Source organism: Euprymna scolopes, chromosome 45, assembly GCF_053919585.1.
Source record: "Euprymna scolopes isolate OS-2025 chromosome 45, ASM5391958v1, whole genome shotgun sequence".
Taxonomy (NCBI): domain Eukaryota; kingdom Metazoa; phylum Mollusca; class Cephalopoda; order Sepiida; family Sepiolidae; genus Euprymna; species Euprymna scolopes.
This window is the reverse complement of record NC_136526.1, coordinates 7,620,074-7,638,860: the sequence shown is the minus strand read 5'-3', so window position 1 is coordinate 7,638,860 and position 18,787 is coordinate 7,620,074. Positions and strand designations below refer to the sequence as shown.

The 18,787-nt window shown below is 34.6% G+C and overlaps 1 protein-coding gene across 3 annotated transcripts in view; it reads left to right on the top strand.

Moving 5' to 3' along the window:
• LOC145269031 (ARF GTPase-activating protein GIT2-like) overlaps positions 1-18,787 on the top strand; it is a 428,028-nt gene that overhangs the window by 385,880 nt on the left and 23,361 nt on the right. For all 3 annotated transcript variants that reach the window (XM_080124622.1, XM_080124621.1, XM_080124620.1), the window contains one exon: positions 16,094-16,291. In XM_080124622.1, coding sequence (XP_079980748.1) covers positions 16,094-16,291 — 198 coding nt within the window. The remainder of the gene's footprint in view (positions 1-16,093; positions 16,292-18,787) is intronic.

Below are 18,787 nucleotides of genomic sequence, written 5' to 3'. Positions count from 1 at the left end.
CTTTTTATATCCTGTCTAAATCGTAATATAAACTTTTTATATCCCGTCTAAATCATAATATCTACGACTTAAGGACGGGGGTCACTGCTATCTTTAATTTGCTCGGCTTTTACCAGCTATTTTCGACATTTTTTGATCGCCGCGTCTTTGAAAAGCGAATGATGGGGAGGGGGGGGGAAAACAGAAACTGGCTTGCAGCGCAAAACTAGGTCAAACATCACGCGACTTAACTTCCTCGCACCTGTCAGTTTCACTTTATAAACGTTAACTTAACACGCTTATCAATTCCTCTCCCCTCGTGGCCGAGATGATTAGGTGTCTGGCTTTTTTTCCCCTTCGTTTCCAGGCTTCGGGGTTCAAGCCTACCTTTCTACTAAAAATTTTTTCTTTTACATCTCCAAACACCCGGCCATGTTTTGATCTAATCCCCCCCCTCCCAACACACACACCTCCAAACACCCAGGCAATGGCAGGTACCCCCCCCACCCCACTAGTCTATTATATAAAAGCGACAAGTGTGTGTTTGTGTGCACACGTTTTTTTTGTATGTTCGGCAGAGGCTTTTGGGCGAAGGGCGGCTCAAGGAGGGGTTTACTATTTCTTAGAACTGTTTATATGCCCCCTAGATTATAATATCTACGATTTGCAAAGGGACATCGTGTCTATCTTTTATTTGACTTTTACAAAATTTGTGCTATTTCTTCCTCTTGCCTGCTTGTTTGTCTTTTTCGTATAAAAAGCGAAACTTAATCGAAGCAACTGCCAGGGACGTCCGTAAAAGCAATAAGCTTTGATCGATGTGGGGAAAACCCGTCATATCAGACAATTGCTATTCATTTGGACACTCCCCTTTTTATGGTAAGCTGGTTTTCCCAAACATCTTGGGGAAACAAACAATACACAGAAAGCTTGAAGTTTAACTGGCTTGCAGCCAAAGTTAAGTGCGTGATATTTGACTTTGTTAAATTTATGCACCTGTGTCAACTCATTCACTTAACTTTTTAATCATTTTGACCCCTTAGCAGCAATTTTTGCCTGTTAAAAACCAAATCAAAAGTGTGCTACAGGTCCTTATATATCAAATTTCAACTCTGTAGATCAAATATTCAGAGAGGATTTGGTAGAGTTTTCGCACACACACACACTGACAAGGTCACTTTATATGCATGCATGCAGCGGCCCTGCTGTTTTAACAGCATTGGCAGTCACTGCTCTCTAAATTGGTAATCTCAGGAAGACAAATAAAGACGGTAGTTTCCCGTTGTTTTCCGCTTTGATTCGGGGGTGTATCTCCCCCTGTGAGTTCAACGCACACTCAGATACCTGGAAATTTTTATGATTTGCTGTGGTACATACAGCGCATAGCCTTCCCAAATGGTCACCCATCTGGTGTCAGCTAGACTCATCGTTGCTTAACTTCGATGATCTAGCAAGAACGGTGTATCAACGTGATTGTACCACTTATACATATATACTTTTCCCATGCTCTAAAAGAATTTCATCTTAAATTTTACGTAATTATGCACAATGTAGAAACTATGCATAAATAGAATTCGGCATAATAGTGAAATAAAATCAAAAAAAGGATATTGAACTTCAAATCGAAAGTGTATGCTAAATCCTGTAATGGAAGTTATATACACACAAGGGGTGTGCAATAAGTAATGCCCCTGGCCCACTTCCCATAGCAGTAGAGCAACGAAACTTGGCACAGTTATTAGTCTTTCTCTACAAAAGAACCACCCAGAGTTATGCATTTCTCCCATTGTTTGATGCAGCTCTGGAGACCGTTTTTGTAGAACACCCCAGGTTGGTCCTCCAACCACGACGTGACTTCAGAAATCGAGGCTGCATCATCTGGGAAACACTTTCCTTTCAAAAACAACTTCATGGCTGGGAAGAGGTGAAAGTCAAAGGGTGCAAGGTCAGGAGAGTAGGGAGGATGGGGTAGGATTTCATAACCACACACCCGTGCTTCTAATCTGGCGAGTTGTGGACCGGAGCGTTGTCCTGCAGGAGGAGGGTACCTTTGCTGATCTTGCCCCGCCTCTTGATTTTGATAGCTTCCCTTAATTTCCTCAAAAGTGAAGCATAATAGGCTCCTGTAATTGTAGTACCCTTTGCCAGGAAATTTTTCATCACTACTCCGTCCTGGTCCCAGAAGACTGAGCATGACCTTGCCAGCAGAGGGCTGCACCCTTGCCTTCTTTGGAGGTGGTGAGTCCAAGTGCTTCCACGGCATTGACTGGGCTTTAGTCTCTGGATCATAGTGATGGACCCAGGTTTCATCCTATGTAATCAGTCTTTTGAAAAACTTTGACTCCTCTTCTTGGCATGTCTCCAAATTCATCCTGAAGCACTCAACGCATTCTTGCTTCTGGAATGGTGTGAGCAACCGGGGAATCCATCTGGCAGACACCTTATGCATATGCCAATGGTCATGAATGATAGTTTCCACAGACCCTGTACTAATCTTGACATCTTGGGCTATTTGGCGAATAGTAATGTGCTGATCTTCCAAAATGGCAGCCTCAACTTGACGGACAGATGCCTCATCAATGGCAGAAGGTGGGGGGCAACCAGGTCTGGGAGCTGTTTCCACAGACTTCCGGCCATGTTTGAATTCACGATGCCAGCATTTTACAAGTTCATATGATGGGGCATTGTTACCATAATTTTTTTTCATTTCATCAAAAGTCTCCTATGGTGTGCGTCCTTTCAAATAAAAAAACTGGATCACTGCTCGACATTCAACAGGCTCCATTTCACACCTGACTCAGTTCAAACACCTGTAAAACAGAAACCACAATTAGTTCAGAGCTGTAATTTGCCACATAACCTGTAGAGATATAAATCATTGCTCATGCAAAATTTCAGCTAGATCAGACAAGTGGAAGTGGGTCAGGGGCATTACTTATTGCACACCCTTATATAATGAAAAAAAGATTTACAGCTAAGTTTACAAAGATAATCCATTAACTACTGTGGCTTACTTGCAGTTTCATTAAATACTTTATAAGCAGAATCCGATTCCGCATTTTGCTAATTCCTCCCCTTTGATGAGAAGAAAAGTATTTCTTTCGAAACTCCGCGGATTAAGGACAATCTATTTAATTTGTCTCCTTTTTGAAAATTACATAGGTTTTTAACTCTTGTTAATGTGTTTTATTAACTCTTTGCTTATATATATATATATAAGCAAAGAGTTAATAAAACACATTATATATATATATATTATTATTTTTAAAATATAATTGTTCACTGACACGTGTTTCGTCGTCTACGACTCATCAGAGTGGATATATATATATATATATATATATATATATATATATAAAATAAAAATTACAATTAAATTTACCAAAATGATCAAAGATGGTAAAACTAAAGTATATTATAAATATTAAAGAATTAATATTTATAAAGTTATCTCAGCCAGATGTAAAAGCTCGATAAAACCAAATAGGAGATAGAGCTTTTAATAGGAGCAAACAGTTAATAAAACATGTTAAAAAACACTTTGAAAAAGAGTTAAAAACATATTTAATCTGAAAAGGAAACACTTGATAAGTGGATAGTCCTTAATCCGCGGAGTTTCGAAGAAATACTGACCTTCTCATCAGAGGGTAGGAATTAGCAAAATGCGGGATCTGATTTTGCAGGCAAAAGTATTTGATGAAACTGCAAGTAAGTCAAAGATCTTACTTGGTAACAAAAAGTGAAGCAGAGGGAATAGGGTGAAGAAAAAGTTGATTTCACGTGAATGGATAGTCTGGTGAAAGATAAATAATCCAATGATATATATATATATATGATGAAAATAATGGAAATAGTATTCCGACAAAATAGAGAAAATAAAAAGGAACAAACCGTATTATGTGTCCATCAATGTTTCGTCTTTATTTCGAGACTTCCTCTGGATGAATGAGATTAAGAAACCAAAAAATATACCAGTACAAAATATTTGAAAATGTTTCACGTGCACAGTGTGACGCAGTTCTATTTCAGAGAAACGGAAAAATGATGTTGGAAATTCAAAAAAGGAGGGGAAGGGCTGGCGCTGTTAAAGAAAAGTTTTAAAATTACATTAACGACTATATGACGTCGCTAAAATTTCCTTTTCTTTAACAGCGCCAGCCCTTCCCCTCCTTTTTTGAATTTCCAACGTCATTTTTCCGTTTCTCTGAAATAGAACTGCGTCACACTGTGCACGCGAAACATTTTCAAATATTTTGTACTGGTATATTTTTTGGTTTCTTAATCTCATTCATCCAGAGGAAGTCTCGAAATAAAGACGAAACGTTGATGAACACATAATACTGATTGCTCCTTTTTATTTTCTCTCTCTTTCTCTCTCTCTCAATATATATATATATATATATATATATATATATATATATATATATATATACCACCTTTTTGTGTATATATATATATATACACACACACACTAGTAGGCCACCCGGTTGCAAATACACATAAATATTATATTTTAATACAGAAACTGAGGCATGTTCATGTGACTGTTTTTTTTGTTTTTTTTTTTTTTTGAACAGTTCACTTCTTGTAAATAAAAAAAACAAAAAAAAAACAAATAATACTCGAGCTGAGATCGAAACCAAAACCTAAAGACATTGAGTCAAGTACGATAACCATTCACCAGCTTGACACGCTATTAACAAAGTTTTTTTTAAAAAAAAGAATCTTATCCGTAACATAAAAGAAGCTGTCATGTTTCCACGACCGCACATGCACAATCGTGAAATAGTTGGCAAACAAATAAAAATCTGACGAACCCCCCCCCCCACATACGAATTTGCTAAGTTTGGCCCCGTAGCAACTTTTTTTTTTTTTTTCCGGATGACAACCGGTTAAAATGTTCTCACATGTTTGAATACCCTATATGCCGAATTTCAAGTCTGTAGATCAAAAATTCGTTGAGTATATAGGTTGAGAAGTGTCCTCTCACGCACATACATTCTCACTTTTATACTAGCTGGCCGTCTGACATTGCCCAGTCATGCAATGATGAGATTTTAAATTATGTAGTTGTATACATATTACAGAATCAAATCATCTATTGAATATTATAGATTACGAGGAATAATTTGTCTAGTAGATTAATTCGGAAAAAAAAAATGATAATTTCATTCATCAAATTCCGTCTGTGTTTGTTTACAACATCATGTCAGCTGATATTTGAATTTGATGATCTTAAAAATACTGCGATGGAGGAAAAAAAAATGTGAAAAAAAAAATGTGACGTCTTTGCCGTTGCAAATTAATGTTTTTAGCCAATTTTTTAATATTTTTCGTCTGAAGGGTCGAGCTTCAAAACGATATCGATCTCATGAAAATCCGTTACCTCCGTCGAAAGTTTTAAGCATATATCCATACATACATTTAAACAGACAGGTGAGATTTATCTTATAGGTTATGAGGAATAATTTGCCTAGTGGATGAATTTGCATAAAAAAATAAAAAATAAATTTAAAAAAAAAATGCGTGTCAGTACAGTCAAGAAAGCAAGAAACAGGGAGAGAATTCCAAAGTCTAGCAATGAAGAAATTATGCTTTCCAGCATCTAGGGGTCTCAACAGTGAAGAGGTGGAATTTTGCTGCTTGTTGGGAGTATGTATGTCATGAGTTCATCGGAGCACATTTCATAACAGTAAGAGATGCAATATTGCGGCCATGGGATAGAGGTTGGAGATTGTCTGATGATGCGGCTTTCTTATCTCCTAGTTAAAAAAGAAGAATTTTTACAGTGAAATATTTTACGTTACACCGGCTAAGGTTCTACCGGTGTCATGTTAGAATGTTCACACGCACACGCATGCACAAAGTGACTTTTATATAATAGTAGAGATATATATATATTTCTCATATTTCAAATGTATTTTTTTTTTTAAACACAAAGTTCTTTTTAAAAAAAATGGCTAAAAGGGAATAAATAAGTAAAAATGGCACTTCGAAAATTAGAACCGTTCGAGAATTACGGACTAAGCTCTTAATGTCTTAGTTTAAAATGTACATATATATAATTTAGATATAATTATCCACTGACACGTATACATAGATGTGTGTATATATATATATATATATATTTGTAATCATCGACATACATTCCTGTTTCATTGTATCATAACTCATCAGTGCCGCTAGACTAGCACCTCTCTCAAGCCAAGGATTGAAACCAGAGCCGTCATGTTGACAGTCAGCAGTTCTCCCACTCAACCACGGAAGCGATGCCCACAAATAACCTGTCTATTAAGAAAAATATACTGATATTCTTTATATATATATATATATATATATATATATACACACACACACACACAGAGTAGAACCGCGGGATACGGTGGCCCTTGGATACTGTTTTTTCGGTTTACGATGAGGGAATATGTTTTTTCGGCCCCTGGTTATGGTATTTGGCCCGACTTCGTGTTATTTATAATGTTATTATATACTGTACTGTATTTTGTTACTTATTTTTTTACTTGCTCCTCCACCCAAAAATTATTAATTAAATAAGTACTTTTTTTATATACATTTATACGGGTAGGGGTGAAGACTAGTCTTACGAATTTGGCTCGTAGAGTTTAGGGATAAATCCGCAAATCATATATTATAAAAAAATAAAAGAGTAAAAAAAAAAAAAAAAAAAGGTTAAAATGAAAGAAAAGTTTTATTAAAAAAAAAAAGGCATTTAAATGCAATTCTCTATCTGTATAAAAGCCAAGTACGTCCAAAGATGGAGTACTGCTGCCACATCTGGGCAGGAGCTGCTAAAAACAGAGAGATTGCAGGGAAGAGAAAAGGGCATCCCCCACTAAACCACAAAATCTATTTTGTACTCTGTCAAGGCAGGAGCCTTGACAGAGTACAAAATAGATTTTGTGGTTTAGTGGGGGATGCCCTTTTCTCTTCCCTGCAATCTCTCTCCCACAGAAGAGACGTTGCGAGCCTGTCTTTGTTTTATCGCTATTTCCATGGCAGGTGCTCGTCTGAGCTCCAATCCCTCGTCCCCCTTCGCCATTCTTTCACGAGAAACAACCGTCTGGTTGAAACTACTATCAATAATTTTCTCCACTCTTTACCTGTGCCTAAATCCAAACGTAGATTCCATGAGCAAAGCTTCTTTCTTAGAACTGCACGCCAGTGGAACTCTCTGCCGCTTGCCTGTTTCCCACCTGACTACAACTTGGATGTCTTCAAGTCCAACATAAACAAACTCCTGACAAACCGCCCCCTTAAGTAAGACACTCTATCAAAACCCCCAATACTAATGATTACTATAAATACTATCTCAGATTACTGTACACGCAGTAACCCTTATCCCAGAGTGGCTTTCGGGCCTTGATAAGTGGTGCCCCCCCATGTAAAAAAAAAGAAAAAAAACGAAAACATGAATAGTTCTCAGAGTAAAATGGAGACAACTATTTCTTAGATTAATTCTCTTAGATTTAATATTTAGTATTTTGGTTTGTTTTTAGGTATAAAATGCTTTAGCAAACCATAATTCAAAGAAATCAATTAATATTTACAAGATATAGGTTTGCGAAGGCTGGTCTTTCTGTTTTTATATGTGGTCAGCTTTTCTTGTGAATTTAACGACTCTTCTAGTCAGAGACTTGTATGGTCACCTCTATATTCGTGTCCCAAATGTCAAGTACTGATTTAAGCTAGTGACCAGCGTTCTATTTATACTTTCGCTAAAAGATCTTTCTGGAACCTTAAAATTGGAGTAAATGTTCGTTCTACATTTTTGAAAATCTCCATAGACGCCAAAAAACCGTTTTACATTCAAATTGAAGTAAACCCGTTTTTATATAATTTTATATAGTCGTTTATTGTTATTTATTATTTTAAGTAGTATTATTATATTTTATTTTTCATATTATTATACAATATTTTAAGTATTTTTATTTTATTATAGTTATTATGTTAATAATTATTTTGATATATATTTTATATTAATATATAATATTTTAAGTATTTTTTTTCTGTTATAATTATTATGTTGATAATTATATTTTATTATATTTAATTTATAATTAATATTATCATTTGTAGGGTTTGTATTACTGTACACATAGATTCGAAAAAGTTGTCAAAAAACAAATATATAACAAATAAATATTATCAAAGGCAAGATAAGTTACTTTTCTACCAAACTGGATATATTTTTCGTGTTTTTATTCAATGTAACATGTTTATTCAGCTCGAAAAACATAGTGTTTACCGATGTATTGGAAAATTCAAGATGGCGTCTGACTCCTTCTTTAATACGGTAAGTTTGGGAAAAGGTGTTATAAATAAAAAACTAGACAAAATACTATTAAAAACCCGCTGAATATATGTCAAGCTATGTCACGGTAACATATATTGAGCGAGTATTTAACAGTATTTTATCCAGTTTTTTATTTATAACACCTTTTCCCAAATTTACCATGTTAAAGAGGGAGTCAGACGCCATCATGAATTTTCCACTACATCGGTAAACACTGTATGGTTTTCGAGCTTAATAAACATGTTACATTGAATAAAAACACGAAAAATATATCCAGTTAGGTAGAAAAGTAACTTATCGTGCCTTTGATAACATTAACATTTATTTATATATTTGTTTTTTTGACAACTTTTTTGAATCTATGTGTACAGTAATACAAACCCCATTTGTGTTTCGAAAATATTTATTCAGGTCATAAGAGAAAATGTCCTCTTATGACAACTAGTTATTTTTTATTTTTTTAAAGTAGGCACGAATCACAGTCAACGTAAAAAGTCGGTGATCGTTGCTAAGCTCCATAGTTTTTCATGATTTTAATTCGATTAAAGGTATTTTTGACTCTAACCATATGTATTCATTAACTGTTAAAAATTATTATGTCAGACGAAAAATACCGAAAAATTTGGCTAAAAACATTAATTTCTTCACCCTCAACTGGGCACTTTTCTACAGGGAGGGGTCGCTTTTTTTTTTTGCTGATATTTTTTAAAGTCATCCCCTCTTTTCGATTGTCTAGCCTTAATTAAAACCTACGTCACTCCCAGTTTAACAGTGGTTGTAACAGCAAAGACGTCACGTTTTTTTCCCACATTCTTTTCCTCCTTCACGGTACGGGTTCGAGCCTACCTTCCTACTACCTTTCTTTTTTTTTCTGTTTGCTCAACATACACCTCCAAACACCCAGGCAACGCCGGGCTGAAATGCTAGTATATATATATATATATATATATATATATATATATATGATATATTTCAAATATATTTTTTTAAAACACAAATAATTATTTCTTTTTTGTATTATTTGGATTCTTGTTCTCATCTTAGTTGGGCTTTTTTCGCAATGTTTCGGCCGATGTAACCTCCGACCATCTTCAGGTGCATTCACACTGGATGCTATTGGTGAATGATGAAAAAATGTTTGGTTTATTTTTATTTATTTATTTTTTTTTTTTTTTTTGCTTCCCCAACAAACATAGCTGTCAAAAATTCAAAACGCAAATAGCACCAAGTCTATTTCTTTTTTTTTTTTTTTTTTTTTTTTATAATAAATCTGGGTCCATTCCAAATGTTTTATGTGAATACCCCATATACCAAATTTCAAATTTATAGATCAAAAATTCGTTGAGTATATAGGTTGAGAAGCGTCCTAACACACATTCTCCCTTATATATACATATATATATATATATATATATATATATTTCTTATATTTTAAATGTATTTTTTAGAACACAAAGTTCTGTTTTAAAGATTTTTACCGTCATTATATATATATATATATATATATATATATATATATATATAGGAACTTGTATGCGCACACACAAAGTGACTTTTATAAACATATATTTCTCGTATTTCAAATATATTTTTTAAAACACAAAGTGCTATTACTGATCAATAGTGCAGGTGTAGAGTTATAAATATATTTTAATTTTTATTTGATAAGTTTATAACCCACACTATTGGACTGATCATGACCAAATCTGGTATGATGATGCCCTTCCACCTAGGGATGGTGCACACTATTTTTTAAGGTTCAGGTCCAGGGTATAGCCTATGAATATATACTCTCCTACAACCCACACCATTGGACCAATCACGACCAAATCATAAATATATATAGAAAAAGGTTTGTGTTTACTATAACCTTTTTACGCAAATATTCCGCAAGTATAAATCATGTAGAATATCTGCATGAATATAATTACACGTAATAGTTACACAAAGATGATCATCCCATAAGAAAACCGAAAAAATTAAGAGAAGTAACTCGTGAAACAGAATGAAAGCATGAAAGGGAGATAATTGGGGGATTTTATTGGAAGTGGACGAGTGCTGTACATTGTTATGAAATATATAGATATTCAAATAACACTTGATCTCTATATAAGACTAGCGGGGGGGGGTACCCGGCGTTGCCCGGCTGTTTGGAGGTGTGTGTGGTTTTGGGTAAATCAAAACTCGGAGGAGGGGGGGGGGGGTTAAAATAAAATAAAAAAGTTTTGGTAGGTGACTATGAGAATCGAACCCGAACCCTTGAGGCGAAGTTGGAAATTAAAGTGTGAAAAAAAAAAAGTGCACGACTTTAACCATTGACCCACCGCGAGATACTAACGGAAACACGTTTGAATTTATTTAATTACTTAGATTTGGCAGGTGCACGTTTTAATGAGTTAATGAGGTCAACTTTGACTGCAGGATAATATTTCATTTACTGCGGTAAGCTTTTTTTATTTTTGTTTCCCCAAGATGTTGGGGGGGGGGGACCAGCTCCCCATGTCCAAATTGAATAGCAATTGTTTGATATAAGGAAAATATTTCCACATTGATCAAATCTGATTGCTTTCGGGCATTTCCGCCGATAGACGGAAAATACCGCCAGAATTAGTGTCGCTTTTATTATAGGAAAAAGGTTAATCGACATGCGGCAAGCGACAAATGTTGAATATTTATCTTCCCAAAGTCGATCAAATTAAATAGACAGGCGAGCTCCATTGTTAACTCAGAGATATTATGATTTCTATGCGATATAAAAAGTTTTAAGAAGTTGCAAGCCGACCGACCGCTTCTCTGAAAAACGCCTTTCTTGGACATACACAAAAAGCGAACATACATACACACATTTTCGCTTTTATATATATAGATATATAGATATTCAAATATTCTATTAAAGTTCTCCTTAACCTCTCAAACACTTAGTAAAGAAGTTAAAAATATTAATTTACCTATCCTGTTGCGGTTAACAACCTTAAGAAGGCCAGAGGGATAGTTGGGCAAAACATCCTGAACAACTATAAAGATGAGGATAACAGTCCGCAAATAAATAAATAAATACAAATTACTCATCACAAAATAATGCCAATAATTAAATAATAGATACCATTCGGTATGGACCTGACAATGGAAGATCAGATAACAAAAAACGTGGATTTATAAGACTAAAAATCCAACCTTTATCGCCCCTCAGGTCCCGCGCAGTAGATAGACATTGAATCTCTACAGTTCCAGGTGAGCATTGCGGTTTCAATCCTACCCAAAGCAGAGTATTAGTTGGTCAAAAACGTGGTGAGACAACAGCAACTATGGAAGGCACGCCTGTGGAACTCTGTTCCGTCTGCCTGCTTCCCACCGGACTACAACTTGGATGTCTTCAAGTCCAATGTTAACAAATTCCTAATGAACCGCACCCTTAAGTAAACACTTCATCAACTCTCCACACTAACGTAATGTACTTGCAATAACCCTTATCCCTGAGTGGCTTCCGGGCCTTGATAAGTGGTGACCGCCGTTCTGCGACATTTAGTTTTGGAAGAAATAGAGTTTGAAAATATGAAGACGGACAAACGTAGTAACTTTTGTAAATTAGTTTTTATTTATTGGAATCCTTTGAGATGAGTAATTTGTCTATTTATTTGCGGACTGTTATCCTCCTCTTCATAGTTGTTGCTTCATCATGTTTCGGCCAACTATTCCTCAGACCTTCTTCAGGTAGTTAACTGCAACGGGATAGGAATGCAGAGTCTCTTTAACTGTATCCTCAGTAATTACCTGAAGATAGCGGTTTCAATCCTACCCAAAGCAGGCCAGAGTATTAGTTGGTCAAAACGTGGCAAGATAACAACAACTATGGAAGGCAGTAATCACTGGAGATACAGTTACAAGACTCAGCATTTCTATCCCGTCGTGGTTAACTACCTGATGAAGGCCAGAGGAATGGCTGGCCGAAACGTTGTGAAATTAATTTTCCCTAAATGACCATTTTAATGTGTTATCGTTGTCTAGTAGTTTTGCAGTTACGCTTGGCTAAGTCGAAAATATGGCCGATAACTATAGAAGGTTTATATCACAATGTTACACTGTCAAATCACGTTATTTTTTTATAATTATGCATGTGGGAAATTCAAATTTGGTCTTACAGGAAATTATATTGAACGAACTTAACAGAAAAAACAAAAACGAACGAAATAAAACACAAAATCTGAAGTAATGAACCATGTAAACACTTGATTACATAAAGTAACTAAATAAAATTTGCAAAACATAGGCTCAGCCGCTTCGGAATCTACGTGGAAGAAATTTACGCACACATACACAAAGTGATTTTTATATGAGTGTAGATATTTTTATATTAACTCGGGAAATTTTTTCTGGATTTTTTGTTTTTTTGATTTTTGGAATTTATGTTCTCCTTCTTTGAAGTATTTTTCCCTTTTATCCATCAATGTGTGAGTCTCTTGAATATTTTTTTGTCTCTGATGAGTTGTATGATGTGGCAGCATAAAACATGTGTAAGATGCTTATGGCGAAAAAATAAAAACAATGATTGTAGACTTTTTTCTTTTTTTTTGGAATGAAATCCAAAAGTGTGTGTGTTTATTTGCATGGAATTTGCTCCTTTGGAGGAAACCGGTTAAACTCGCATAGGGGTAGTGCATAAATGAAATGGAAACCGCACTAACCCTATGCGAGTTTAACCGGCTTCTTCCAAAGGAGCAAATTCCATGGGAGTATGAAATTCACAAGCAGTCCTCAGTCGCATGTATATCCCCGTTGGGGGATATTATGATGTTAGGTTTTTGCAACTCTCGTAGGGAGATATCGATTGCCTCTTACATACGGCACCTGGAATTCCCAAATTAGTCACTCATCTGGTACTAACCAGGCTCAACGTTGCTGAACTTCGGGGATCTAATGTGAATGGCTATGTCAATGTGATTACGCCATACATACATATATATATATATATATATCTTTTGGGGATACAGAATTTTATAATAGCTATATACAGACAAAATTTTAATAAAACACAAATTAAAAAGTAAAAACATTAAAAGGATAGCTGACCAGTTTTAAACACCACTCAATGGAGCTAAATCGAGGTTAAAAAATTACAATTAAAAAAAAATATATGGAAATTGTCTGCGGGGCAAAAACAAAAAAGAAAGAAAAAACATGGGGAAAAAAATCAAATACAAACCACCTTAAGTCCCAAAAGATTTTCTTTTTGTTTGCAAAGAGAAGGTCTCAAAGACTTAATGTAAATTATTTCTGGAATTTTCAAATGAAATAAAGAGTGACTTTCTGAGAATGGAAGAACAAGTTGACACTAAAACTGGAAGCACAAGCACGCCTATTTATAAGGTGTTCACAGATGGCTGAACTGTTTGTATTATTCAAAACATCTGATGGTGAATGATTTGCATGATGAATCTTAGCTGGAATATGTTGTTTCACAAAAAAATAAGACAAGTAAAAATATAGGATGGGCAAGTTAAAGAAATAAGCAATCCCCCCCCTCTCTCTCTCTCTCTCTCTCTCTCTCTCTCTATATATATATATATATATATATATATATATATACTTCAGAAGTTAAAATATTTCTAATCTATTTTTTGTCTTATATAGAATAATAAAAATCTTTGTTCTGAAACTCAAACATTGCACGTCATAAATTTTTAAATTCATTGAACTAAAATTCGATATATATATACACACACACACACACACACACACACATATATATATATATATATATATATATATATATATATATATATAATAGCTAAATATAGACCAAATGTTAACATGAATTTAAAAAATAAAAGTTCAAGAGTCAGCTGACCTTGCTTAAGGTATAATTACCATTTAAAACAAAAATATGAAATGAAAATCTGGCGGGAAAAAACCGCAATTAGAATTAAAATTTTATATACATACAAACTTTAATAAACAATGAATTAAAAAATGAAAAATTGAAAGGCTAACTGACTAGTTTTTAAAACGGAAATATGGCAGGGAACAAAAAAAAAAAAAGAGGGAAAGAATCAAATAGAAACCACATTAAGTTCTAAAAGATTTTCTTTTTGCTTTCAAAGAGAACGTTTCGAAGACTTAATGTAAATTATTTTTAGAATTTTCAAATGAAAAGGCAACTGCAGGGTCGAAATAACGTTTTATAAACTACATTGGGATAGCTAGGTGCAAAAATGTTGACGCAGAAAGTAATCCCTCCTTGCAAAAACGGCTCAGTTGACCAGCAAAGAATTAATCCTTTCAGCCAATTTTTTACATATTTTTCATCAGAGAGATTGATCTTTCTAATGATACCAATTTCGTCACTTTCCATTTTATATGTATGAATAGTAGTGACTTTAAACCAAAGTTGTTTTTTTTATCCATAAAATTTTCCATATTCACTATATTCAATAAAATATTTAAAAAAGTTGATGCTCTCTTATTTTATTTTTTTTTTGATTTGAATTAAAATTTGTTTTTTGTTTAATACAAAAAATTTTTTAGTTCAAATAAAAAAAAAACTCAATTGAAACAAATTTTTAATTTGTATAAATTTTTTTCTTAATTAAATGCTTTAATTAAAAAAAAAAAATTTAATGGGAATAAAAAAATAAAGCTTTTTAATTCATATAAAATTTGTTTAATTTGTATATAAAATATTTAAAATAAAACAGTTTTTCATTTGAATAACTTATTTTCAATTCAAATAAATTATTTTATTTAAATATTTTTTCTTGATTTCAAATTTAAACACTTATATATATATATATAAAAATGTATATATGTATTTTTTTTTTTTCATTGGAATCTTTTGAGATGAATAATTTTTATATTTATTTATTTTATTTAGACTGTTACCCTCATCTTCATAGTTGTTTCATGACGTTTCGGCCAACTATTCCTTAGGGACCCATCACGCAGTGGCTAGAGGCGTTGAATCTATATGGTTCCAGGTGAGCATTGTGCGAAGATAGCAGTTTCAATCCTACCCAAAGCCGGCCAGTGAGACGACAACTATGGAAGGCTGTAATAACTGAGGATACAGTTAAGACACTCAGCATTCTTATCCCTGAAGAAGGCCAAAGGATGAGTTGGCCGAAACGTGAAACAACAACAACTATGAGGATGAGAATAACAGTTCACAAATAAAAAAATTAATCTAACACTTTTTTTTTTTTTTTTACTAGCAGTTAAGTCCGACTTTGCTCGGACTCTATGTACTGTTCATAACTTTATGTGCATATGCTTGTGTCCCAAAAGAAGCTGAATTGATCAAATATTAGAACAATAGAAGCATCAAATTAGCAAAAAAAGATTTCAGAGCATCTAGATAAACTCTACTAAAGTCATAATGAGTCGTTACACCATCAAGGGGTCGATATCTACCGTAGAGTGGTACTTTCAGTTGAATTTAAATTTCAAATCCGTCAGCTTCTTTTGGGACACTCTGTACATATTAAAAAGTTTGACTTGTGTCTAGGTAACCTACATCTAAAATTTCAAGTGTTTAAACCCAAAATTTGTGGAGGACTTTGGTAGAGTCTGCAAAGGTCAAGTTTTTCAACTTTGACTTCCTGGCCGCCAAATTTCTGGTTGAAAATTGATTACAAAGATTTTCCCAAATCTCAATACTCCTTACGTCAAATCTCAAGTCTGTAGACTGAAAATTGACAGAGTAGTTTACTAGAGAAATGTACATACACAGACTGACAATTTCACTTTTATAGATATATATCAGCCGGAATTTAACCATTTTCCTCTTCTGATAATTCTGTCTTGCAGTAGTGACGTACACAAGGGTTCCCTTCAAAGTATAAGTGAAGCTGCTCCACTTCGGAAGACACCGTCTGCTGTATTTGAAGAGATGGCAGGAGATGGCACTGGGTTGCCAACACAAGCGGAAGTTGTTAAAAAGACCGAAAAAATTACCAAAAAGATTCAAGAACTTTTGCAATCTGCACAAGAAGGGAAATATGAAAGGTAAGCACCGAGCACCAATCTTTTTTTTTTCTTTTTTACATGCTAGTCACCACTTATCAAGGCCCGGAAGCCACTCGAGGATAAGGGTTATTGCGTGTACGGTAATCAATGGGATAGTATCGTAGTAATCGTTAGTATTGGAGATTTGATAAGGTGCTTTACTTAAGGGGGCGGTTTATCAGGAATTTGTTTATGTTGGACTTGAAGACATCCAAGTTGTAGTCAGGTGGGAAACAGGCAAACAGAAGAGAGTTCCACAGGCGTGCACTAAGAAAGAAGCTTTGTTCACGGAATGTACGTTTTGGTTTTGGCACAGATAAAGAGTGGAGAAAATTTTTGACAGTGGTTTCAGCTAGACGGGTGTTTATCGTGAAAGATTGGCAAGGGGCGGACCAGAGATTGGAGCTCAGACGAGCACTTGCACTGGAAGTAACGATAAAACAAAGACAGGCTCGCAACGTCTCTTCTGTGGGAGAGAGGTTGCAGGGAAGAGAAAAGGGCATCCCCCACTAAGCCACGAAGTCTATTTTGTACTCTGTCAAGGCAGGATAGGCTGTTTTTAGCAGCTCCTGCCCAGATGTGGCAGCAGTACTCGATCCTTGGATGTACTTGGGTTTTATCTAGATAGAGAATTGCTTCTGGAGTGGTAGAAGGATCCCACCATTTTTCCAGCGACCTTGGCAACTGACTTAATGTACGTGTTCCATTTCAGGTCAGAAGCTTATCAAAATCACAAATCTTTCCGAAAAACGACCAAGTCTCATGAAATAAGCTTTCTTCCAGATTGACAAATGCGAAATACAGGTTTTTCTAATTAATTGTCGAAGGTACGTGTCTCTAAGAGGGACATTCCAAAAATAATGCCTCCTATTTTTTTTTTTTATTCCGCTTGAATTGATTAAAGGGGATTACCTGCCTTGATAGAGTTCAAAATAGACTTCGTAGCCTCGTAGGAGATGTCCTTTTCTCTTCCCTGCAACCTCTATCTCACAGAAGAGATTTTGCGAGTTTGTCTCTGATGTATCGTTATTTTCATGGAAAGTGTTCGACTGAGCTTCAGTCTATGACCCCCCCCCCACCAAACTTTCACAAGAAACACTCGTCTAGCTGAAAACACTATCAATAATTCCCCCATTTCCCCCCACTCTTTATCTGTGCCTAAACCTAAACGTAAGCTTCTTTCTTAGAACTGTATGCCTGTGGAATTGTGTTCCGTTTTCCTGCTTTCCGGCTGACTACAATATGGTTGTGTTCAAGTCTAACGTAAATAAGTTCTTGATGAGCCGTTCCATATAAGTTACCAAATTTTCATTACTAATGATAACTATATTGTCCAATTTCTACTGTACACTCTTTAACTCTTATCCTTGAGTGGCCTCTTGGCCTTGATAATGTGATGCCTGTGTAAAAAAAAATTACCGTTAAAAAAAACAAAAAAAGAACATGATATTTTCTTTAATGTAAAAAAAAAAACTTGCAGAAAGGGTGATCTATAAATTTTAGCTTTATTGGTTGTTTAAAATCAATAAATATTTATTAGTTATTACTACTAGCAGTGGAAGATTTTGTTTAAAACAAAATCTAATAAAAAAAAAAAAAAATGACAATTAAAAGAATCGTTTTTGGCATCGGAAAATATGTACACATTTTTTCTGATATTGATTCCGATACCCGATAGAAAAAAGGGTTCTTGGAAGTTCTAGAAAGACGAGATTGACCACCCAACATCACCATCTCCTTTTTTGAATTGGCCTTGTGCCTAAATTTTTTGTTAATTGTCTTTTGTTTTTTTTTTTTATATTTTAACGTGAATAAGATTTGATATCTAAAAGTGTAGTATCTGTTCTGATGCTTCACTTCTTTTTGTTAATGGAGGACAAATTCTTCAAGACTCATACATTTTTTTATTTTTTGTTACTAACCAGAATGCCCCTTTTTGGGAAGCTGGTCCCTCCCCCCTACATATACACATTAAAAACCGACCTTGTATCTTACTCTGCCCTCGTGGGGAGGCAAGTAAATAAAAAAAAAAATCTTAAAGATATAAACAAAATTGTTTTTTTCTTTCTTCTGTCTTCTTGGTTTCTCAGGGTTTGTACAGTCCTTGAATTTTCACTTTTGCACCTGCTCCACCCCGTGTTCCAATTGTATTACCAAAATAACAAAATTTCTTGATCACATCAATAACTTTGCTATCCAAATATGTGCTCTCCATATCTGAACTCTCATCCATTTTTTTTTTTTTTAACGTGGCCATATTGAACAAGCATCTTCCTTATAATGTCCACATTTAATCTTCCTCTGACATCATCAGAATTTTTTTTTTTTTTTACATAGGCATAACCACTTATGAAGGCCCCGAGACAACTCGAGGATAAGGGTTAAGAGTGTACAGTAGTCAATTGGACAATATAGTAATCGTTAGTAATGGAAACTCGGTAAATTTGTTAACTTAAGTGGAACGGCTCATCAAGAACTTGTTTACGTTTGAAGACA